Here is a 24,815-nt window from a genome sequence, read left to right as displayed (position 1 = left end):
TTCATTAGTCTGAGATAATATTCTACTTGGGATGAAGTCACTGACGTGCATTTCGCCGGGGTGGCCAGCTTTCTCTAAGGGCGGTGCTCATAGCAATACGGCAGTGACAATCATAGATATCTACCGGAGACCTATGGTAGTCATGCCAACCCATCGGTGACCCGCAATCACGTGACGGGGGTCACCGATAGGCGGATTTCCGGCTCGCTTGCCGAAAGTGCGTGTTAAATGCCGCTGTCAAGAGTTTGACAGTGGCATTTAACGGGTTAATAGCCGAGGGTGGATCGCGATTCCAACCGCGGCTGTTCTGGGCACATGTCAGCTGTTCAAAACAGCTGACGTGCTGGAAAAGAAGTGGGCTCACATCAAAAGGAGGTTGTCTGAAATTGGCGTATTATTATGCCCAATGTCGGAAAGGGGTTAAGGACCAGGCAGATGTGCGGCAGCTTTGCACAACTCAGAGCCTGTGAGCACAAGCCTGGATTCTAATGCAGAAATTGTGTTCTCTCATTTCCAGATGGACAATTATAAGGATCTGTTGCAACTAAGACCGTTCTTTCTATTTCAACGGTAGCACCCTCTGGTCTGGGTGTCAGCTAATTTGCCAACAGATCACAAGTTGGATTCATTTGATATATGTTCTATAGGAGTGTATAAAATCATGGGTATTCATCGTGTATATAGTCCAGCCTGATGAAGGGGCTAGACCGTCTCCGAAACACGAAGCAACGATGAAAGCTTTTATACAATGACCCCAGTGGTACATCACCTCATCATCCATGGCAGCACTGAACCAAACCCCGATTTTTCTCCCTTCCTTGGATTTCTGCCTGGATGTCAGAGTCCAGCAGGTGGAGCAACAGAAAATCAGAATCGCCTCATTATTCCTCAGCGCTGTGCCTGCTCTGACACAACAGGCTCAGGTAAAAAACAACACTCTTACTACGATCTGCGCAAGGTACGCTTTCCTTTCTCTATCATGTACTCAGATGGACACTTCTATTATTTTTGCACCACCTCAGTTCTCTGCCCGTCATACATGTGACACTTACTGCGCAGGACAGAGTATTTTAGCTTTTTTGAATCTGACACTTGGAAACATTAAGAAACACTGAAATACACCAGTTTATAGAAGCATTTTTTAATTGACTCCCCTTTCCAAAATATAGTATAAAAAAAAACAAACAAAAATATTCTTTACAATTTGTCCTTCAGGTCACGTCTGCTTCATTGGCGCAGGGATATTGGCAGAGGCTTGCTCCAGGAATGCCAGAGGCCCTTGTGGCATTTCGCTTGGCTTCTTAGGCGGACCATTAATCTCCTCTAGGACTTGCTGCCAGCTCCGTAGCTTAGCCAGGTGCTTCTGAATGAGCGCTTCCTTCCTCTGCAGCTCGCTCCTCAGTTCTGTCACATCCTATCAGGAGCAAATGTAGAAAAAAAAAAGGCAATTTATATTGTAGCAAGGGTTTGATGATGGCAAACAGCAAACAATGCTTCCTGGCAGGAGGAGGTTTGCTGTTATGTCTACCAGGGCTGTGGAGTCGGAGTCGTGGTCGGTGCTCATTTTGTTGGAGTCGGTATAAGATGGACCGACTCCGACTCCTAAAATATATAATAAATTGGGTACAGTAGTTCAATGCAGAATGTGCTGAATATTTTTTCATAGGAATTTGGGAAAGTTATGAAATGTCCTATAAATGGCTGTTCTATTCCTGATCTAAGGCTACATTCACACACAGCGTTTTTCCAGCGTTTTTTGAGGATACGTTTTTCAGTTGCAAAAGCAGATCAGCTTTTTAAAAAAACCGCATCACGAGCTCATAGATAATGTTTTCAATAGCAAAAGTAGATTAGAAATCTGCTCTATATATCCATTTATCCATATCACATCTGTACCAAAAAGAATGAAAGCTGGATAGCACACAGACTACACTCCTTTTTTTAGCACCAGTCAGGTACATCTCATAGCTGCCCAAAAGGACGCCCAGGACAGGCATTGCTCGTCTTCAGTAACATCAACTGATAGTTGGAATAAATAGACTGCATTCATCACCACATCTTCTTAAGATGCAGGCTTTATTTTCAAGTGTAGGGGTGTGAAGTATGAGGTTCTGCAGCAGCTGAGGTGTGCAGTATGAAATTCTGCGGAACAGTATGAGATTCTGCCTCCCCCGCTAGGTTTGATCCTGGCTACGCCCATAGTGTGAATGAAGCCTGAGGGTTTAGGGTTTATCTTAGCCGAGATAAGTCATAGTGTGTGTGTTTATATTATATACACACACACACAGTACAGGCCAAAAGTTTGGACACACCTTCTCAATCAAAGCGTTTTCTTTATTTTCATGACTATGAAAATTGTAGATTCACTCTGAAGGCATCAAAACTATGAATTAACACATGTGGAATTATATAATTAACAAAAGAGTGTGAAACTACTGAAAATACTGTATGTCTTATTTTCTAGGTTCTTCAAAGTAGCCACCTTTTGCTTTGATTTCTGCTTTGCACACTCTTGGCATTCTCTTGATGAGCTACAAGAGGTAGTTACTGGAAAAGGTTTTCACTTCCCAGGTGTGCCCTGTCAGGTTTAAGAAGTTGGATTTCTTGCCTTATAAATGAGGTTGGGACCATCAGTTGTGTTGTGCAGAAGTCTGGTGGCTACACAGCTGATAGTCCTCCTGAATAGACTGCTAGAATTTGTATTATGGCAAGAAAAAAGCAGCTAAGTAAAGAAAAAGGAGTGGCCATCATTACTTTAAGAAATGAAGGTTAGCCAGTCCGAAAAATTGGGAAAACTTTGAAAGTGTCCCCAAGTGCATTGGCAAAAACCATTAAGCGCTACAAAGAAACTGGCTCACATGAGGACCGCCCCAGGAAAGGAAGACCAAGAGTCACCCCTGCTGCGGAGGATAAGTTCATCCGAGTCACCAGCCTCAGAAATCGCAGGTTAACAGCAGCTCAGATTAGAGACCAGGTCAATGCCACACAGAGTTCTAGCAGCAGACACATCTCTACAACAATTGTTAAGAGGAGACTTTGTGCAGCAGGCCTTCATGGTAAAATAGCTGCTAGGAAACCACTGCTAAGGACAGGCAACAAGCAGAAGAGACTTGTTTGGGCTAGAGAACACAAGGAATGGACATTAGACCAGTGGAAATCTGTGCTTTGGTCTGATGAGTCCAAATTTGAGATCTTTGGTTCCAACCACCGTGTCTTTGTGCGACGCAGAAAAGGTGAACAGATGGACTCTACATGCCTGGTTCCCACCGTGAAGCATGGAGGAGGAGGTGTGATGGTGTGGGGGTGCTTTGCTGGTGACACTCTTGGGGATTTATTCAAAATTGAAGGCATACTGAACCAGCATGGCTACCACAGCATCTTGCAGCGGCATGCTATTCCATCCAGTTTGTGTTTAGTTGGACCATCATTTATTTTTCAACAGGACAACGGCCTCAAACACACCTCCAGGCTGTGTAAGGGCTATTTGACCAAGAAGGAGAGTGATGGGGTGCTACGCCAGATGACCTGGCCTCCACAGTCACCAGACCTGAACCCAATCGAGATGGTTTGGGGTGAGTGAAGGCAAAAGGGCCTACAAGTGCTAAGCATCTCTGGGAACTCCTTCAAGACTGTTGGAAGACCATTTCTGGTGACTACCACTTGAAGCTCATCAAGAGAATGCCAAGAGTGTGCAAAGCAGTAATCAAAGCAAAAGGTGGCTACTTTGAAGAATCTAGAATATAAGACATATTTTCAGTTCTTTCACACTTTATATAATTCCACATGTGTTAATTCATTGTTTTGATGCCTTCAGAATGAATCTACAATTTTCATAGTCATGAAAAGAAAACTCTGAATGAGGTGGTGTGTCCAAACGTTGGTCTGTACCGTATACATGTACATGTATACAGTGTATTACATATTTACAATTTATTACAGTTTTTTGTGTTCTAAAGTTGTATTCCAATAAATATTATGTTCTAAATATCTTGATTATTGGATCATAGAAATGATTAAATGTCTGATGTTCACATTGTACTACAATAAATTTTTCACTTAAATATAAGCAATATATGTGGGAGTCGGAGTCGTGGAGTCGGTGTAAGGGAAATTGAGGAGTCGGAGTCGGTGTAAGGGAAATTGAGGAGTCAGAGTCGCAGGTTTGGCTTACCGACTCCATAGCCCTGATGTCTACTATGGTTATATTTAAAGGGGTTTTCTAGGATCTAAAATACATGGCTACTTTCTTCTAGAAAGTGTCATATCTGTCAGCCAGGAATGTCTGGTACTGCAGCTCAGCTTCGTGGAAATTAACGTGGACAGCTGTTTCTGGAATAAAGCAGCCATGGTTTTCTAATCCTTCTGGACAATCCCTGTAGGATATCTCCATGAATAGCAGATTTGCATTTGATTCTTCTGCATCTTATCAGTATGTAACATGAGCTGTTTTGCTGGGAAATTGAAACAGATTTCAGACTATGCGTTGCAGAAAGTGAAATCTACAATTCCACAACACGGATTAACGCGTCAATTTCTGCACAAAAATGATCAGCAACGTACAGTTTGGTCCATATATATTTGGACAGAGACAACATTTTTCCAATTTTGGTTCTAGACATTACCAAAATGAATTTTAAACAAAACAATTCAGCTGCAGTTGAAGTTCAGACTTTCAGCTTTCATTTGAGGGTATCCACATTAAAATTGGATGAAGGGTTTAGGAGTTTCAGCTCCTTAACATGTGCCACCCTGTTTTTAAAGGGACCAAAAGTAATTGGACAATTGACTCCAAGGCTATTTCATGGACATTTGTGGGCAATCCCTTCATTATGTCAATTAAGCAGATAAAAGGCCTGGAGTTGATTTGAGGTGTGGTGCTTGCATTTAGGATGTTTTGCTGTGAAGGAAACATGCGTCAAAGGAGCTCTCCATGCAGGTGAAACAAGCCATCCTTAAGCTGCAAAAACAGAAGAAACCCATCCGAGAAATTGCTACAACATTAGGAGTGGCAAAATCTACAGTTTGGTACATCCTGAGAAAGAAAGAAAGCACTGGTGAACTCATCAATGCAAAAAGACCTGGGCGCCCACGGAAGACAACAGTGGTGGATGATCGCAGAATAGTCTCTATAGTGAAGAGAAACCCCTTCACAATGGCCAACCAAGTGACCAACACTCTCCAGGAGGTAGGCGTATCAATATCCAAATCTACCATAAAGAGAAGACTGCATGAAAGTAAATACAGAGGGTTCACTGCACGGTGCAAGCCACTCATAAGCATCAAGGATAAAAAGGCTAGACTGGACTTTGCTAAAAAACATCTAAAAAAGCCAGCACAGTTCTGGAAGAACATTCTTTGGATAGATGAAACCAAGATCAACCTCTACCAGAATTATGGAAAGAGAAAAGTATGGCGAAGGCGTGGCACAGCTCATGATCCAAAGCATACCACATCATCTGTAAAACACGGCGGAGGCAGTGTGATGGCTTGGGCATGCATGGCTGCCAGTGGCACTGGGTCACTAGTGTTTATTGATGATGTGACACAGGACAGAAGCAGCCGAATGAATTCTGAGGTATTCAGAGCCATACTGTGTGCTCAGATCCAGCCAAATGCAGCCAAACTGATTGGTCGTCGTTTCATACTACAGATGGACAATGACCCAAAACATAAAGCCAAAGCAACCCAGGAGTTTATTAAAGCAAAGAAGTGGAATATTCTTGAATGGCCAAGTCAGTCACCTGATCTCAACCCAATTGAGCATGCATTTCACTTGTTAAAGACTAAACTTCAGACAGAAAGGCCCACAAACAAACAGCAACTGAAAACCACCGCAGTGAAGGCCTGGCAGAGCCTCAAAAAGGAGGAAACACAGCGTCTGGTGATGTCCATGAGTTCAAGACTTCAGGCAGTCATTGCCAACAAAGCGTTTTCAACCAAGTACTAGAAATGAACATTTTATTTACAATTATTTAATCTGTCCAATTACTTTTGGTCCCTTTAAAAACAGGGTGGCACATGTTAAGGAGCTGAAACTCCTAAACCCTTCATCCAATTTTAATGTGGATACCCTCAAATGAAAGCTGAAAGTCTGAACTTCAACTGCATCTGAATTGTTTTGTTTAAAATTCATTGTGGTAATGTCTAGAACCAAAATTAGAAAAATGTTGTCTCTGTCCAAATATATATGGACCGAACTGTATAAATGAGATTTATCATGTCAGTTAGCTGGTACTGTATTACTTTCTGGATTTCCACATGCAAATCCACACGGGACATCAGCCACAAACATGCAAAGTGTGGACATAACCTTTAGTTCCCCCACAGCGCTCCATCAGCCTTACAATGGATACTATTGCCACCTGAGCGACCATGTTGTCTTACAGTAAGGTCTGTTAGGGTACACAGGTAGATAGATAACCCTCCAGGTAAAGTGATATACGGTTTTATTTCTTGGGCAGGGCTGGATGGGGCCGCACATGTCTTATATAGCGTGTTATGCCTGTAAGGCTAAGTGCACACGTACCGGAACTCTCGCAGAAATTACCGCGAGAATTCCGGAATTCCAGTCCGCGGGAAAATCGCATTTTAAATTCCCGCGATTTTCCCGCGGAAAAACTAGCATTTTGCAAGCGTAATTAGCTTGCAAAATGCTAGCGTTCTCCAAGCGATCTGTTGCATTGCTTGGAGAACTGATTGACAGGTTGTCACACTCATCAAACATAGTGTTTGACAAGTGTGACCAACTTTTTACTACTGAGGCCGCCTATGCAGCATCAGTAGTAAAAGATAAAATGTAAAAAAAAAATAAAAAATGGTGTTATTCTTACCCTCCGACGTCCCTCGCATCCGTTCCCAGTAATCCTTTGCGAAAATGCCCGCGATGACGTCAGTTCTCGCGGGATTGCGACGTCTCGCGGTAATTCGCGATGACGTCGCGCGAATGACCGCGAGACTTCGCGATCCCGCGAGAACGGACGCCATCGTGGGCATTTTCGCAAAGGATTACTGGGAACGAGAGCGTGAAGAGAAGCGGGAAGACTGCGCGGGACGCCGGAAGGTAAGAATAACAATATTTTTTATTTTTAAATTCTATTTTTTACAGGACAGTCTCCTCTCCTCCGGACCGTGGGTACCATCCGCAAATGCTCTGCTTACTTTCCGCATGGTGTGCACAGCCACATGCGGAAAGTAAACGGAACAATGCATTCCTATGGGTGCGGGATCGCCGTGATTCCGCAAATTAATGAGCATGCTGCGGTTTTTACCACGAAGCGATTCCGCCGCGGTAAAAACCGCAGCATTAGTACAGCATTGCGGAATCCCATAGGAATGCATGGGATGCTTATTTTTCGCGTTTTCGCGGTTAAAACCGCCGCGGAAACGCGAAAAAAACGCCACGTGTGAACTCAGACTTAGTGGCACAACTCCCTTATTGCAGCCCTGTACATACAAGTGTGGCGGTGAATGGGGCTGCAGCTTTGGCCCTTTCATAGCACTAATCAGTACGGGCCCTAAGGACAGGTCATGAATGTTTAAAGGGAATCTGTCAGCAGAGAATGACTATTCTGATGTGGCAAACAGTCCCGTGCAGTTTCCCACCATCTTCACCCCCTCTATTTTGATTGACAGCTCTGGCTTTATAAAGTCAGTAAAAGGGCGCTGATAAAAGTGAAAACAAGTATGTGAAAAGGTGCACTGAACTGTTTGGCCACACCAATGGTGCACCAAGCGCCTGTTCATGGTTGGAACAGCCTTCAGCGCCAACAGTCTCTTTTAAACATGTTTAACACATTGGATGTCTGTTGGCTGAGCAATCATTCAGATGGCAGACATTCCAGCCGCCTCTCTCATACACAAGAGGCGCGCGTCCCGCGTTTTCTATGAGGGAGCCATCGCCTGGCTCGTCTGGCTGCAGATTATCTCAGGGAGACAATGCGATCGGCAGGCCAAAAATCAGACCTTCCATTTCATTATGCCCCCCCAACAAACTGTCAGAGGAATTCCAGACACAGACTGTGGGACAATCCTGGAGATATCAGTGGGCTCAGCTGACATTAATCAAATGTGTATGGGGTTTAAGTCCTGGAGACCTCTTTGAGATAAGCCAGTTTGCTATGGAGACATCATCCTTAGGAGTAGTGAGGAGATGACATGGTCCTCACAGTAGGATATTCACCTCCTTAATAACCTGCTCCGGCTTCTGGACAGACAGCTGCAATCTCTTCTGTAGGAAGAAACATTCTGTTTGTCTGGCCACATCCAGGAACTTCTGAATACACTGTTCAACACCTGAGGAGGAGAGAAGAAGACCGGGAACGTTTCAGACTGGTGCTACCACATAACAGACGCAGCATGGACCCCTGGGCTGGGGCTGTAGACAGACATTTGCAGTAAAGCGCTTTCAAAACATTTCAGCAGTAAGGGGACCGTCTGCTACGTCTCTGTGCCTATCTGGAATAACGGACACTTTCAGAAAAAAAAAAAAGTATAAATGGAGCTCACATGAGTTTATGGTGATTTATCTAAACTCTCTCACAAATGCAGTCACATTTCCACGTTCCTGGCATTTATTCCCTCCTTGTATTACGTCCAGTACGCTGTAATCTCCCCACCATCGAGTACAGGCCGTCACACATCATAAACCTCTCATTTCCACTGATCCCACATCTCTCCTCAGCCTCCATGTCTCTTAATGGATTGTGTTTCTCAAGCTGGGCAGCAGACTGAACAGTTTCAGTACCGGAGCTGTGTTATGTGAGTAATTACTTTTTAACTATAAGAAATGTCTGTGTGGTGGAAGAGGAATCATTGGATCTGTAGTTCTTCACATACAGTGAGGGAAAAAAAGTATTTAGTCAGCCACCAATTGTGCAAGTTCTCCCACTTAAAAAGATGAGAGAGGCCTGTAATTGACATCATAGGTAGACCACAACTATGAGAGTCAAAATGAGAAAACAAATCCAATTACGATTTCAGTAAGTCTTCACAAGGTTGGCGACACTGTTGGTGGTATGTTGGCCCATTCCTCCATGCAGATCTCCTCTAGAGCAGTGATGTTTTGGGCCTGTTGCTTGGCAACACAGACTTTCAAATCCCTCCAAAAGTTTTCTATGAGGTTGAGACCTGGATACTGACTAGGTCACTCCAGGACCTTCATGTGCTTCTTACGAAGCCACACCTTCGTTGCCCTGGTGGTGTGTGTTGGGATCATTATGCTGAAAGACCCATCCACATTTCATCTGCAATGCCCTTGCTGATGGTAGGAGATTTGCACTCAAAGTCTCACGATACATGGGCCCCATTCATTCTTTCGTGTACACGAATCAGTCGTCCTGGTCCCTTGGCAGAGAAACAGCCCCAAAGCATGATGTTGCCATCCCCATGCTTCACAGTAGGTATGGTGTTCTTAGAATGCGGAGTTGCATACAGTCTCCTCCAAACACGACGAGTTTTGTTTCTACCAAACAGTTCTACTTTGGTTTCATCAGACCATATGACATTCTCCCAATACTCTTCTGGATAAACCAAATGCTCTTTAACAAACTTCAGACGGCCCCGGACATGTACTGGCTTAAGCAGGGGGACACGTCTGGCACTGGAGGATCTCAGTCCCTGGCGGTATAGTGCGTTACTGAAAGTAGCCTTTGTTACGGCAGTCCCATTTCTATGCAGGTCATTCACTAGGTCCCCCCTTGTGGTTCTGGGATTTTTGCTCACCGTTCTTGTGATCATTTTGACCCCATGGTGTGACATCTTGCGTGGAGCCCCAGATCGAGGGAGATCATCAGTGGTCTTTTATGACTTCCATTTTCTTATTATTGCTCCCACAGTTAATTTCATCACACCAAGCTGCTTGCCTATTGCAGATTCAGTCTTCCCAGCCTGGTGCAGGGCTACAATTGTGTTTCTGGTGTCCTTCGACAGCTCTTTGGTCTTCACCATAGTGGAGTTTGGAGTGTGACTGTTTGAGGTTGTGGACAGGTGACTTTTATACTGATAAGTTCAAACAGGTGCCATTACTACAGGTAATGAGTTGAGGACAGAGGAGCCTCTTAAAGAAGAAGTTACAGGTCTATGAGAGCCAGAAATCTTGCATGTTTTTAGATGACCAAATACTTATTTTCCTCCTTAATTTGAAAAATAATTCTTGCCAAATCAGACAAAGTGATTTTCTGGATTTGTTTTCTCATTTTGACTCTCATAGTTGTGGTCTACCTATTATGTCAATTACAGGCCTCTCATCATTTTAAGTGGGAGAACTTGAACAATTGGTGGCTGACTAAATATTTTTTCCCCCACTATGTAATTTAGACAACAAAAGCCCAAAGCAGCATCAAAAAAGGTAATAATGAGTAATAACGACCTCTGAGCCATGGTGCCATCACCTGGTTTGTATGGAGAGCTATTTGGATAAATTTGGTAAAAGAAGTAAAATCCCTATAAACGACAGAGACTCAGCATCTCGGCGTATGTTACCTGTGCGGATCTCCTCCTGGTCTGTGCCGTTCACATAGTCCTGGCTCACGAGAGAAGCAAAGCAAGCCTGTAATAGAGAGGAAAACGAATTACATCTACAATGGATTATACCATTTCTGAGGCGGCCATGTTACAGCGTTGCCTCGACTAGAAGTCCTTCTCTGTGGAGCAAGTGTGAGTGACAGCTGCCATCTCCAACAAGCTGCGGAAAACCATGAAACTGACAGTGGGCAGGAACATGGCTGCCCTGCAAGCACCCAGAAGAGGACGGGACATGTCTGATCTCCATGCACGGCCGGGCAGTCAGGGAAGGATTGGGGTGAAACACCCCTAAAGTAGAAACATTGTAGTAAGGGATGCTGTGTATAGCTCAGGGCGCACAGACCAGACGTTGTCCCAATGCGCCGAGTACTGGAAACACTAACAATTTCTTCCGTATTTCAGTGATTTCCAGCTGTTACAAAACTACAACTCCCAGCACGCCCTAACACATTATTAATATACATTTATATAGCACCATTTATTCCAAGGCACTTTACATGTGAAATGAGAAATATAGACAAGTATAATAAACATTTGTAAGACAAGGGACACGCAAGTACATAAGGAGAGGGGACCCTGCCCGCGATGGCTCACAGTCTACAGGGATGGGTGAGGATACAGTAGGAGAGGGTAGAGCAGGTCGTGCTGTTGTGTGTCGGAACAGGTGGTTCTTCAGGTTCTTCTTGAAGGTTTCCGTTGTTGGTGAGAGTCTGATGTGTTGCGGCAGAGCGTTACAGAGTATGGGGGAAGCACAGGAGAAGTCTTGTATGTGGTTGTGGTGGGAAAAAGATACGGGGGGAGTAGAGGAGGAGATCTTGAGATGATCGAAGGTTGCGTGCGATTAGGTACCGGGAGACCATGTGACAGATGTATGGGGGAGACAGGTTGTGGGTGGCTTTGTATGTTATGGTTAGGGTTTTGAACTGGAGCCTCTGGGCAATAGGAAGCTATTGAAGGGCCTGGCATAGGGGGGAGGCTGGGGAATAACGGGGAGACAGGTGGATTAGTCGGGCAGCAGAGTGCAGGATGGATTGGAGTGGTGCCAGAGTGCTGGAGGGGAGGCCAGAGAGTAGGGGGTTGCAGTAGTCGAGGCAGGAGATAAGGGCATGCACTAGTGTTTTTGTGGTTTCATGGTTGAGGAATGCGCGGATCCGGGAAATAATTGAGTTTGAGGCGGCATGAGGAGGTAAGGGCTTAGATATGTGGTTTGAAAGAGAGGGCAGAGTTGAGGAAGACCCCAAGGCACAGAGCATGCGGGACTGGGGAAAGCGAGCAGCCATTCACAATGATGGATAGGTCTGGTGTAGGAGTAGAGTGAGATGGGGGAAAGATGATGAATTCTGTTTTGTCCATGTTCACTTTGAGAAAGCGAGCAGAAAAGAAGGCTGAAACAGCAGACAGACATTGTGGGATTTTGGTCAGTAAGGAGGTGAGGTCAGGTCAGGTCCAGATAGGTAGATCTGCGTGTCATTGGCGTACAGGTGATACTGCAAACCGTGGGATTCTATGAGCTGTCCCAGGCTGAAGGTGTAGATGGAGAAGAGTAGGGGTCCTAGAACTGAGCCTTGAACACCAACAGACAGGGGGCGCGGTGAGGAGGTGGTGTGTGAGAGGGAGACACTAAATGTTCGGTCTGTTAGGTATGATGAGATCCAGGATAGGGCCAAGCCTGTGATGCCAAGAGATGAGAGAATTTGTAGCAGGAGAGAGTGGTCCACGGTGTCAAAGGAGAAAGACAGGTCCGGGAGAAGGAGGACAGAGTAGTGTCGCTTGCTCTTGGCGGTTAGTAGGTCCTTGGTGACTTTAGTTAGGGCAGTTTCAGTTGAGTGATGTGGTCGGAAGCCAGATTGTAACCGATCACATAGGGAACAGGAGGAGAGGTGGGAGGACAGTTCAAGATATACATGCTGTTCCAGTAGTTTTGAGGCATAAGGGAGAAGAGATATCGGGCGATAGTTAGACACAGAGGATGGGTCGAGGGAGGGCTTTTTGAGGATGGGTGTGATTGAGGCATGTTTAAAGGATAATAATCTTTATTTTTATATAGCGCTAACATATTACGCAGCGCTTTACAGTTTGTACACATTAAGAGGGAAAGACACCATTTGTAAGTGAAAGGTTGAAGAGGTGTGTTAGAGTTGGGATGAAGACTGTGGCAAGGTTAGGGATGAGGTGGGACGGGAGTGGGTCAAGCGTACAAGTGGTGAGGTGTGATCTTGACCAGGGGCGGACACTGACAGCTTGGGGCCCCTGTGCAAGAAATGTGTCTGGGCCCCCCTCCTTTTATGGCGTCAAAGCTACGTGTGTATATAGCCACACACACACATACATGTATATATATTACATAATCTCCTTTATTATGTATATTGCTGTCCCTTACAGTGTGCCCTCTCGTTATGTACAGTACGGTCCCTTGCATTTTGAATTATATAGAGCCCTGTTTTTTATTACTTACCGTCCTGTCTTGTTAGCTGTATAATGCAATGATGGCTGATGGAGCATGGGAAAGCTTCTTTTCTAATGGAGGAGCTGATGGACTGGTAGCCTGGTCACCGGCTCCTCGATCAGCAGTCATTTTATATCTAAAAAGAGAGGGGACTATGTAATAAAAGAGGGCAAGAATACACTATGTAAGAGACAGCACTGTACATAACAGCAGAGGAATGTATATAATAAGGGACGGCACCATATATAACTAGAGAGGATGGTACGTAATAAGGGACGGTGTTATACATAATAAAAGAGGAAACTATGTAACTAAGGATGATGTTATACAGAATTAGTGAGTACACTATATAATTAGGGACTGTGTTAGACATAGTAAGTAATAATAATGTCTTCCTCCACCTCCCCCTGTTCCTAAGGCAATTATAAGTCCCCCTTCCTCCCATCCCAATCCCCCACACGCCTCATTGTTCTCCTCCCCTCACATCTCATTATTGTCCTCTCCCCCAAGCCATCATTGCCCTCTTCACCACCTCCATCATTTTCTTCTCCCCCACCACTATTTTGGCTTTCTCCCCCACCACTCCCATCATTGCCCATTCCACCACCTCCACCTCCCCCATTCATTGCCCTTTCCACCACCTCCACCTCCCCCATTCATTGCCCTTTCCACCACCATCATTGCATTCTCCCCCACCACCCCATCATCATTTCATTTTTCCCCACCATCCCATAATTGCCCTCTCCCCATCACGGCCTTCTCCCCATCACCCCATCATATCATTGCCCCTCGGGCCCGGAGAAATCGGCCAAATTGCCCTCCTCATTAGCCGCCTTGCAGGGCCCCCTGGAGGCTCTGGGCCCCTGTGCAGTTGCACAGGTTGAACCGGCGGTATGTCCGCCCATGATTTTGACAGGAGGGTGGAGAGCTGATCTTCACATGCAGAGAGTTGTGATTTCCTAACAGGTTAGACACCATAGATGTAAATTGGCTGCACTTACATGTAAGTGCCCTGTTTCTCCTCCTGGAGAGCGACATGCCAGGGTAAGGAGGCTTATAGGCCATACAATGCTCCTCTGGGAAATTAAATATGCAAATTGTCTCTTCAGAGAGTAAGAGGACTTGAACTCTAGCGCCATCTACTGGAAGTAGCGATCCTAAAATTAAGTATCGACCCTTTAACGAGCCTTGCCATATGACTTTGGATAAAAGTCAAACCAAAATCTCAACTTGCAGACGTGTTTTGAGATATTACCCCTCCTCAGTGCAAAGCATGAGATCTAATTTTGCTGTATGGAGAGGCCTCTGACTGAGGTCTAAAGGGTGGCATCTCTCTTTGTGGAGAGTGACATACCTCCCAGGAGCATTGTATGGCCTTTAAGTCTCCTTACACTGGCATTCTAGACATGTCACTCTAAACATGGAGATTGTTACCCCGTAGACCCAAGTCAGATGCCTCTCATACACCAAATCAGATCTCATGCTTTGCACTGAGGAGGAGTTACACCTTCCAAACATGTGTCAGCAAACAGATTCTGGTTTGGCTTTTATCCTAAGTCAGTAACCGATCTCAGACTGCGCCAACTTGTGTGATGGAAAAAGTCTGTGTGGCCGCACCCAGCACCACCCTAACAAACCACTGGAAACCATTAGGACACGTTCACACAATACTTTCTTGAGTGGAAACAAGTCCAACAACTATGTTTTCAGAGAAATCTGATTTCTTCTCCTCCTGGACTGATCACTTTAAAAATAATCAATTCTTGGTTAACATCGGAATTCATTGTTACATTAATGAGACGGAAGACAGTTGGTGCCGATAAGATTCTATGTAGATGAGGGAGGAGGAGCTAAAGGCAGAGCTCCTCCCCCCTCCTCTCTACAGTGAACTGTCTTCTCCTGTCTCAGTAATGGGATTTTGAGAATAAGAAAGAAGCAGATTTCTCTGATGTATTACAACGTGTCTAATCTTCATGTGTCCTATCAATTCATGACATAGAAATGAAAACAGCAGCTACTGTAAAAGGAAAACCCTCATCATATGAACAGCACAGAGGATTTCCCATAGAAATGAATAGGAAGTTTTCCAATTGTTTTTCACTCAGTGTGAACATACCTTAGGGTGCCTTCACATTGCGTCTATCCCCCCGGTCAGCGGCGCTGTCGATGGTTACTTCACCGTCCCCCACAAAACAGGATTCGGACATATTCGCCAACAGGGCCATAGACTACAATGGTGCTGACAGAGCGAGCATGGGCTCGAACGTCCATCATTTTCGGGCGTGTACACCTACTAGACACAGTCTCCTCTGTCCGAGCGTCCGCCTCCAGTAGTCACATACACCTGAAAATGACGCACGTCAGAGCCCACGCTCGCCCTGTCACCACCATTATAGTCTATGGCCCCGTCAGCTCATGCGTCCGAAACCCGTTTTTCGGGGAGGTTCGGACATAAGCCCCAACAGGGACAAGGAACGGTGACAGAGCGAAATGTGAGCACACCCTTAGAACAGAGGGAATGCTGGTTATTGTGGTGCATAGACCCCGGTGTTCCCGACATGGCGGCATGCAGACCCCTCCATCTAACTCCCCGGTAATACACCGGAGCCGCCGTTACAGAAGTCAGCGGGGTCTGCCATAGAGGAGGCAAAATACAAATCATCTCTTCCCTCAGACCAAGATGTTAGGTATACAGCTCCAGAGCCGGGGGGGGCTGCAGTGCTCCAGAGCTGCTGGGGGGGGGGGAGGCTGCAGTGCTCCAGAGCTTGGGGGGGGGGGAGGCTGCAGCAGAGCTCGGGGGGGGGGGGGGCTGCAGTGCTCCAGAGCTGGGGGGGGGGGGGGAGGCTGCAGTGCTCCAGAGCTGGGGGGGGGGGGGGGGAGGCTGCAGTGCTCCAGAGCTGGGGGGGGGGCTGCAGTGCTCCAGAGCTGCTGGGGGGGGCTGCAGTGCTCCAGAGCTGGGGGGGGGGGAGGCTGCAGCGGAGCTCGGGGGGGGGCTGCAGTGCTCCAGAGCTGGGGGGGGGGGGGGGGCTGCAGTGCTCCAGAGCTGCTGGGGGTGGGGGGGGTTGCAGTGCTCCAGAGCTGTTGGGGGGGGGGGGGGCTGCAGTACTCCAGAGCTTGGGGGGGGGGGGGAGGCTGCAGCAGAGCTCGGGGGGGGGGGGGGCTGCAGTGCTCCAGAGCTGGGGGGGGGGGGGGAGGCTGCAGTGCTCCAGAGCTGGGGGGGGGGGGGGCTGCAGTGCTCCAGAGCTGCTGGGGGGGGCTGCAGTGCTCCAGAGCTGGGGGGGGGGGAGGCTGCAGCGGAGCTCGGGGGGGGGCTGCAGTGCTCCAGAGCTGGGGGGGGGGGGGCTGCAGTGCTCCAGAGCTGCTGGGGGTGGGGGGGGTTGCAGTGCTCCAGAGCTGTTGGGGGGGGGGGGGGGCTGCAGTGCTCCAGAGCTGTTGGGGGGGGGGCTGCAGTGCTCCAGAGCTGGGGGAGAGAAGCACCAGTGTCCTGTGTGCATGCTGGGACTTGTAGTGAGGCTGCAGACTACTAATATACACCTGTCCCTCCTCCATCATCTGCAGTGCAGACTGTGCAGCTGCTGTGGAACTACAACTCCCAGCATGTTGACGTCATCAGGGAATGCTGGGAGTTGTAGTCGGACGGCCCCAGTTTCCAGTCTGCACGTTCCTACCTCGAACGAGGACTCCAGCTCGTCCACCAGGGTGCTGTTGGTGTTCTTCGCCCCGGGAGGAGTGGACATCAGGCCAGGCCCTGCTCCAGGCTGCATGGGCGGCGGAGGCCCGGGAGGCTGCCCGGAGAACATCCCGCTGAGAGAAGACGCCATGAGACAGAAGAACAGAACAGGGCTACTGACGTCACCGGACGTCTTCCTGCACAACCACTACTGGCATGCGCCCTACGCCGCCATCATTGATTTGGTAACTGATTTTTTTTAATGCTTTATTTTCGGAAGAGAATGTGCTTCCCAACAACAAAGTATGTCCGGAGCTGGGAATCGCCACACAGCGGCAAAGCGTGGAATAACAGCTACAGCCGTGTTTTTTTTTTAGCCACCAGATGGCGCCATAGCACAGGGAAACGAGAGCAGGGCCCGAGCGGCTCAGACTGGTGGGGAGTCATGGATACAGGGCTGGACCGTCCCGGCCTGCACTTGTGCGCATGAGCAGAAGATGACAGTCACTGCTCTACAGTCATAGATGTAACAGCCAGAACTTTTTTCCTTTCCTTTTTTTAGGGGTCAAAGAACCAGACTGGAGTCTATATTCTACAGTTGTGATAAGATACATATCACGTCGCCATTTTCCTGTAGAGTTCTCATTTTTCGGGGGCTGAGGGTTATTCTTTGCCCCCAGGGGTTTTTATTGATGCCACTTTCCAATGTTGCAGCGACCAAAAAACCCCATAATCCTGGCGGTTTGGTTCTTATCTCGTTCCGCTGCTTTCTGAGCGGATTAGTTTCTATTTTCATACATCGTATTTTTACGAATTATTATTATTTATATAGCACCATTGGTTCCATGGTGCTGTGCATGAGAAGGGCTGACATACAGATCACAGATGTCACTGACAGTAACAATGACGGACTGATCCAGAGGGAATGCAGCAATAGGGAGAAGTGGGGAGATCCGAACTTCTGTGGTTCCCCCATATTTTTACCCCCAAGGGTGGTTTGCTCGTTCGTGACCGGCCAATATTTACAATTCTGACCACTGTCCCTTTATGAGGCCATAACTCTGGAACGCTTCCATGGATCCCGGTGATTCTGACATTGTTTTCTCGTGACATATTGTACTTCATGTCAGTGGTAAAATTTCAACGGAAATTTGGCAAAAATTTTGAAAATTTCACAATTTTCCAACTTTGAATTTTTATGCCCTTAAATCACAGAGATACAGCACACAAAAAACTTACTAAGTAACATTTCCCACGTGTTTACTTTACATCAGCACAATTTGGGAGCAGCAAATTTTTTTTTGTTAGGAAGTTATAAGGGTTAAAAGTTGACCAGCGATTTCTCCTTTTTACAACACCATTTTATTTTTACGGACCACATCACATTTGAAGCCACTTTGAGGGGTCTATATGATAGAAAATACCCAAAAGTGACACCATTCTAAAAACTGCACCCCTCACGGTGCTCAAAACCACATTCAAGAAGTTTATTAACCCTTCAGGTGCTTCACAGGAAGTTTTGGAATGTTCAAAAAAATGAACATTTAAATTTTTTCACAAAAAAATTACTTCAAATCCAATTTTTTTTTTTTTACCAACGGTAAGACGAGAAACTGGACCCCAAAATGTGTTGGGCAATTTGTCCTGAGTACGGTGATACCTCATATGTGGGGGGGAACCACTGTTTTGGCGCATGGCAGAGCTCGGAAGAGAAGGAGCGCCGTTTTAGGCCATGTGCACACGGTGCGGATTCTACTGCGGATCCGCAGCGTTTCTGGTCCTGTTGGTCCGCAGCAGATTTAGCTGCGTTGTACAGTACCATTGCTTTCAATGGTAAACTGGAAACCGCTGTGCACATGCTGCGGATTTTTCCGCGCGGTTTTGCTGCAGTTTACAATCCGCAGCATGTCAATTCTTTTCATCCATTATGAGGTGTAAAACCGCAGATAAACCACAGGACTTTAATCCTGCAGATTTATCTGCAGTTTTCACTACAAAATCCACATAGTCAAAAAACTCCGTGTGCACATAGTCTTACTTTTCAATGCAAAGTTGGCTGGAATAGAGATCGGACGCCATGTCACGTTTAGAGAGCCCCTAATGTGCCTAAACAGTGGAAACCCCCACAAGTGACCGCATTTTGGAAACTAGACCCCTTACGGAACTTATCTAGATGTGGGGTGAGCACTCTGAACCCCCAAGTGCTTCACACACATTTATAACGTAGAGCCATAAAAATGTAAAAATCATTTTTTCCACAAAAATGATCTTTTCGACCCCAATTTTTTATTTTCCCAAGGGTAACAGAAGAATTTGGACCACAAGAATTATTGTGCAATGTGTCCTGAGTACGCTGATACCCCATATGTGGGGGTAAACCACTGTTTGGGCGCATGGCAGAGCTAAGAAGGGAAGCAGCGCCAGATTTTACTGTTATGGTTTGCAGGTGCCATGACTCACTGGGAGAGCCCATGAGGTGCCAAAACAGCAGAACCCCCCATAAGTGAGCCCATTTTATGACTTACACCTCTCAGTGAATTCATCTAGGGGTGCAGTGATCATATTGACACCATGGGTATGTCACAGAATTTTATACCATTGGACAGCCATGCGAAGAGACTCAGGAGAAACGGAGCGCTATTTGCCTATTCAAGTGAATGGCTCTGTGCACATGTCAGTGTGTTCCACAGACCATGTGTCCATGGGCAAAACATGCTGACATGTCCGTTTTTCAATGTCGTCGCTGGCCACAAAACATCCATCACACGTGCATACGCATAACACACATGGATGTCATCCATGCGACACGCATCGGCGCCGGGGAAGAAGCATTACAGCAAGTGCTGTTCCCCGGCGCCGGGTGCTGATTATAGCTCTCATCAGTCTCCCCTTCTTGTACTGATCGCCCGCAGAGCAGGGGAGAATGACAAGATCAGCATCCGGCGCCGGGGAACAGTGCTTACTGTAACGCTTCTTCCCTGGCGCCCGTCCATGTGGTACTGATGCTGCACACGCATGCCACACGTGTGCCGTAAGTATTACACACATGGACACTGACATCTCCGGTACCGGAAATATCAGGAAGTGTGAAAGAGGCGTTATAGCGGGTTTTTATGTTTGGCAGCTGTCACACACTAAAAGACGCTTTTTATTGCAAAAAAATAATTTTTGCATCACCACATTTCGAGAGCTATGATTGTTCCATGTTTTGGCCCACAGAGTCATGTGGGGTCTTGTTTTTTGCGGGACCATTTTTTGGCACATGACGTTTTTTGAGAGACAGAATGAGCAAAAGCCAGCAATTCATGAATTTCTTTTTTTTTTGGGGGGGGGGCGTTTACACCGTTCCACGTGTGGTAAAATTGATAAAGCAGTTTTATTCTTTGGGTCAGTGCGATTACAGCAATACCTCATTTATATCATTTTTTGTGTTTTGGTGCTTTTATACAATAAAAACTTTTATATAAAAAATTATTATTTTTGCATTGCTTTATTCTGAGAGCTATCACTTTTATTTTTCAGGTGATGGAGCTATATGGCGGCTTATTTTTTTTTGTGGGACAAGATGACGTTTTCAGCCGTACCATGTTTATTTATATCCGTCTTTTTGATCGCGTGTTATTACACTTTGTTTGGCAGTATGATGATAAAGCATTGTTTTTTGCTTATTTTTTTACTGGGTTCACTAAAGGGGTTAACTAGTGAGACAGTTTTATAGGAGAGGTCATTACAGACACAGCGATACCAAATATGTGTACTTTTATTGTTTAGATTTTTTTAATTCAAATATTTATTTAGTGATAGAATATTGATTTTTTTTATTTTTTAAATATTTTTACAATTATAGAATATAGATTTTTAAAAAATATTTTTACAGTTATTTAAACTTTTTTTTTACTTCATTCTATCTCTTACATGTTGTCCCACCATGGGACAATCATTTTTTGCAGGCTGATCGCTTAGACTATAGCATGCAGATGAAGATCTGCATGCTATAGAAGCTGTCAGCGCTGCACTTTCTGCACACTGACCTGAGAGACTTCCTGATCATGCACTGCGCATGACAGGAAGTTTCTCAGCTCTGGTACCCGGGTGTTGTCGGATTGCCATAGCAGCGATCGTCACGCCGCGGGGGTCTCCGATCCAAAGGCAGAGGGGCTGTCAGCCCTCTGCTTGCTCCCAGGATGCTGTGATCGCATTCGATCACAGTATTCCGGGGGATAAAGTGCCGGGAGCGGTCTGTGACCAGCGGTGTGGGGGGCCCACCAGCCCAGGGAAAATTGCCCCATTATAATCTGCCACCATAGCGCCACGCCCCCATGTATCAACCCTTTCCTCCCCCTCCCAGACCCACCGGCCACCGCAGCGCCAGCCCCTCACTGATAAATCCCTGCTCTGTGCGCACACGACCTGTGATGAGGTCACAGGAGGGGAGGAGTCAGGGGTTTCAGTAGAGGCCCCTGATCATGTGACCCCTGACTCCTCCCCTCCTGTGACTTCATCACAGGTCCTGTGCACACAGCCATCATTGTATTGTATGCGGGACTCTGCTGTGCTGGTTGTCATGGTGCTGGATGAGGAAAGTATGTGTGGGGTCAGGAGGGGTTTACAGGATGGATGTAGCTGCGTGTGTGTGCGAGGTGTACGGAGCAGACCCGCGAATGTGCGAGGTGTACGGAGCGGAGCCGTGTGTGTACGAGGTGTACGGAGCGGAGCCGTGTGTGTACGAAGTGTACGGAGCGGAGCCGTGTGTGTACGAAGTGTACGGAGCGGAGCCGTGTGTGTACGAGGTGTACGGAGCGGAGCCGTGTGTGTACGAAGTGTACGGAGCGGAGCCGTGTGTGTACGAAGTGTACGGAGCGGAGCCGTGTGTGTACGAGGTGTACGGAGCGGAGCCGTGTGTGTACGAGGTGTACGGAGCGGAGCCGTGTGTGTACGAGGTGTACGGAGCGGAGCCGTGTGTGTACGAGGTGTACGGAGCGGAGCCGTGTGTGTACGAAGTGTACGGAGCGGAGCCGTGTGTGTACGAAGTGTACGGAGCGGAGCCGTGTGTGTACGAAGTGGAGCCGTGTGTGTACGAAGTGTACGAGGTGTGCGGAGCGGAGCCGCGCGCGATGTATGGAGCAGAGCTGCGCACGCGAGAGGTGTACGGAGGGGAGCCGCGCGTGTACGAGGCGTACAGAGCTGAGTCCTGTGTTTACAGAGCTGAGCTGCACGTGTGCAAGGTGTACGGAGCGGAGCCGCGTGTGTGTACGAGGTGTACGGAGCGGAGCCGCATGTGTGTACGAGGTGTACGGAACGGAGCCCTGTGTGTACAGAGCTGAGCTGCACGTGTGCGAGGTGTACGGAGCGGGGCTGCACGTGTGCGAGGTGTACGGAGCGGAGCCACGCGTGTACGGAGCGGAGCCGTGTGTGTGTACGAGGTGTACGGAGCGAAGCCGCATGTGTACCAGGTGTACGGAGAGGAGCCGCGTGTGTACGAGGTGTACGGAACGGATCCCTGTGTGTACAAAGTGTACAGACCTGAGCCATGTGTTTACGGAGCGGAGCCATGTGTGTATGAGGTGTATGGAGCAAAGCCGCATGTGTACAAGGTTTACAGAGCAGAGCCATGTGTGTACAAGGTGTACAGAGTGTGGCCGTGTGTGTATAAGGTGTACGGAGCAGAGCCGCATGTGCACGAGGTTTACGATGTGTGTACTGAATGGAGCTGTGTGTGCGAGGTGTACGGAGCGAAGCCGTGTGTACGAGGCATACAAAGCGGAACAGTGTGTGAATGAGGTGTGCGGAGCCATGTGTGTACAAGGTGTATGATGGGGAGCATTCATACCTCCCAACCGTACCAGATTTTGAGAGTCTGCCCCACTGCCCCGACCTGGAGCTTACTTTTCCCGTGGACACAGGAGTATATGGCGGAGCCCCAAGGAGCACTTGAAAACTCGCACATGACATTCTATCGGAAGTGACGTGATGGAAAATGACCAGAGGAGATTGTGACGGAACCATGGAGGCTCTTCAGGGAATGCTTCAGATCATCACCATGTCCTCCTTTGAGAGCGCGGACAGCGGGATCGCCTTGGACTCGGGGATGTCGGCCATGTGAGTGGATCATGATATGTCCTGCACTAGGAGGCTCAGGTGGGCACTACAATGTGAGCTGGTATAGTATCTTTATAGAATCTTTCTTTCCCCTCTTTCCTTGTCTTTTTCTTTCTTTCTTTCTCTGTTCTTTCACTTTCTGTTCTTTCTTTCCCCTCTCTTTCTCCCTCTCTGTTCTTTCTTTCTTTTTTTCTCTCGTTATTCTTTCTTTCACCTTTCTCTTTCTTTCTTTCTCTCTTTGTTCCTTCTTTCCCCTCTTTCTTTCTCTCTCCCTCGCTGTTCTTTCTTTCCCCTCTTTCTTTCTCTTTCTTTTTTTCTCTCTGTTCTTTTTTTCTATCCCCTTTCTTTCTCTGTTCTTTTTTCCTTTCTCTCTGTTCTTTTTTTGTTTCTCTCTGTTCTTTCTTTCTCTCTTTTCCTCAGTACCAGTCAATGTGCCCACAGTACCAGCCACTGTGCCCTCAGTACCAGTCAGTGTGATCAGCAGTGCTAAATGGGTGTGGTTGGGGCATGGACATGGGTGTGACTAGTTGTGAAATGGGTGTGGTCGGGCGGCCGGTAGCCAATCATCATAGTGGAAGGCATCTGTTTCCATCAACTTTGTTATATGTGGGCAGTGGGCACCTCTAGTAAGGTGGGCACAAGATGGCGGGTTCTTGTCACCTGTGCCTCACACAAGTTACTATGAGATGTAAATGACCAGAGGAGATTGTGACGGAACCATGGAGGCTCTTCAGGGAATGCTTCAGATCATCACCATGTCCTCCTTTGAGAGCGCGGACAGCGGGATCGCCTTGGACTCGGGGATGTCGGCCATGTGAGTGGATCATGATATGTCCTGCACCAGGAGGCTCAGGTGGGCACTACAATGTGAGCTGGTATAGTATCTTTATAGAATCTTTCTTTCCCCTCTTTCCTTGTCTTTTTCTTTCTTTCTTTCTCTGTTCTTTCTTTCACTTTCTGTTCTTTCTTTCCCCTCTCTTTCTCCCTCTCTGTTCTTTCTTTCCCCTTTCTTTCTTTTTTTCTCTCGTTATTCTTTCTTTCACCTTTCTCTTTCTTTCTCTTTGTTCCTTCTTTCCCCTTTCTTTCTCTCTCCCTCGCTGTTCTTTCTTTCCCCTCTTTCTTTCTCTTTCTTTTTTTCTCTCGTTATTCTTTCTTTCACCTTTCTCTTTCTTTCTTTCTCTCTTTGTTCCTTCTTTCCCCTCTTTCTTTCTCTCTCCCTCGCTGTTCTTTCTTTCCCCTCTTTCTTTCTCTTTCTTTTTTTCTCTCTGTTCTTTTTTTCTATCCCCTTTCTTTCTCTGGTCTTTTTTCCTTTCTCTCTGTTCTTTTTTTGTTTCTCTCTGTTCTTTCTTTCTCTCTTTTCCTCAGTACCAGTCAATGTGCCCACAGTACCAGCCACTGTGCCCTCAGTACCAGTCAGTGTGATCAGCAGTGCTAAATGGGTGTGGTTGGGGCGTGGACATGGGTGTGACTAGTTGTGAAATGGGTGTGGTCGGGCGCCCGGTAGCCAATCATCATAGTGGAAGGCATCTGTTTCCATCAACTTTGTTATATGTGGGCACCTCTAGTAAGGTGGGCACGAGATGGCGGGTTCTTGTCACCTGTGCCTCACACAAGTTACTATGAGATGTATTTTATTCCTGCTATATTTCTTGGCATACTGAAATGTTTTGACCAGTTGGAAGTTGTACAACCTGAGGATTGTGCATGTGTGCACTGCCCGCATGTAGTAATATGTGTCTGTGTGTATATATATATATATATATATATATATATATATATACTTACTCCGACCCCTATATAAACCCTGCCCCTCCAACCGCCGTCCACTTTCCCATGCTCCTGTTCCAATCCTGGGGTCTTTTTTGGTCCCCCTTGGTCCTCCACATGCTGAACATCTGGGACATGACTAACATTGCGCAATGTGCGCTTGTTCGTCGCCAGATGCAGCGTCGTGTTCAGTGTGTGAGGAGACGGCGACTTGTCTGTGGCGTTAACCCCTCTGCTGCCATGCTGGACACAGCCTGTGACGAGGAGCGTCTCTTCCTGTGTATCCGGCCACAGGCTGCACATCGGAGGCTG

The 24,815-nt window shown here is 47.0% G+C and overlaps 1 protein-coding gene across 1 annotated transcript; it reads right to left on the bottom strand.

Annotated features, from left to right (window-relative positions):
- Positions 1 to 1,125: 1,125 nt before the first annotated feature.
- LOC141088521 (mediator of RNA polymerase II transcription subunit 28) lies at positions 1,126 to 17,064 on the bottom strand. The gene is made up of 4 exons (XM_073574642.1): positions 16,636 to 17,064; positions 10,480 to 10,546; positions 8,180 to 8,292; positions 1,126 to 1,414 (listed from the first exon to the last, which is right to left on the bottom strand). Exons 1-4 carry the CDS (start codon positions 16,786 to 16,788, stop codon positions 1,217 to 1,219), a joined length of 531 nt encoding a protein of 176 aa, XP_073430743.1. The 5' UTR covers positions 16,789 to 17,064; the 3' UTR covers positions 1,126 to 1,216.
- Positions 17,065 to 24,815: the final 7,751 nt, after the last annotated feature.

This window comes from Dendrobates tinctorius, unplaced genomic scaffold (genome assembly GCF_039654945.1).
Source record: "Dendrobates tinctorius isolate UK_male_01 unplaced genomic scaffold, ASM3965494v1 ptg000039l, whole genome shotgun sequence".
Lineage (NCBI taxonomy): Eukaryota > Metazoa > Chordata > Amphibia > Anura > Dendrobatidae > Dendrobates > Dendrobates tinctorius.
The sequence above is the reverse complement of the archived record's forward strand: the minus strand, read 5'-3'. Positions and strand labels throughout refer to the sequence as shown.

Coding starts and splice junctions, on each gene's coding strand:
- LOC141088521 (XM_073574642.1), bottom strand. CDS start 16,788: ATGGCGTCTTCTCTCAGCGGGATGTTCTCCGGGCAGCCTCCCGGGCCT. Junction 10,547..16,635: donor AGCTGGAGTCCTCGTTCGAG/GTAGGAACGTGC, acceptor TCTCTATTACAG/GCTTGCTTTGCTTCTCTCGT. Junction 8,293..10,479: donor CCAGGAGGAGATCCGCACAG/GTAACATACGCC, acceptor TCTCCTCCTCAG/GTGTTGAACAGTGTATTCAG.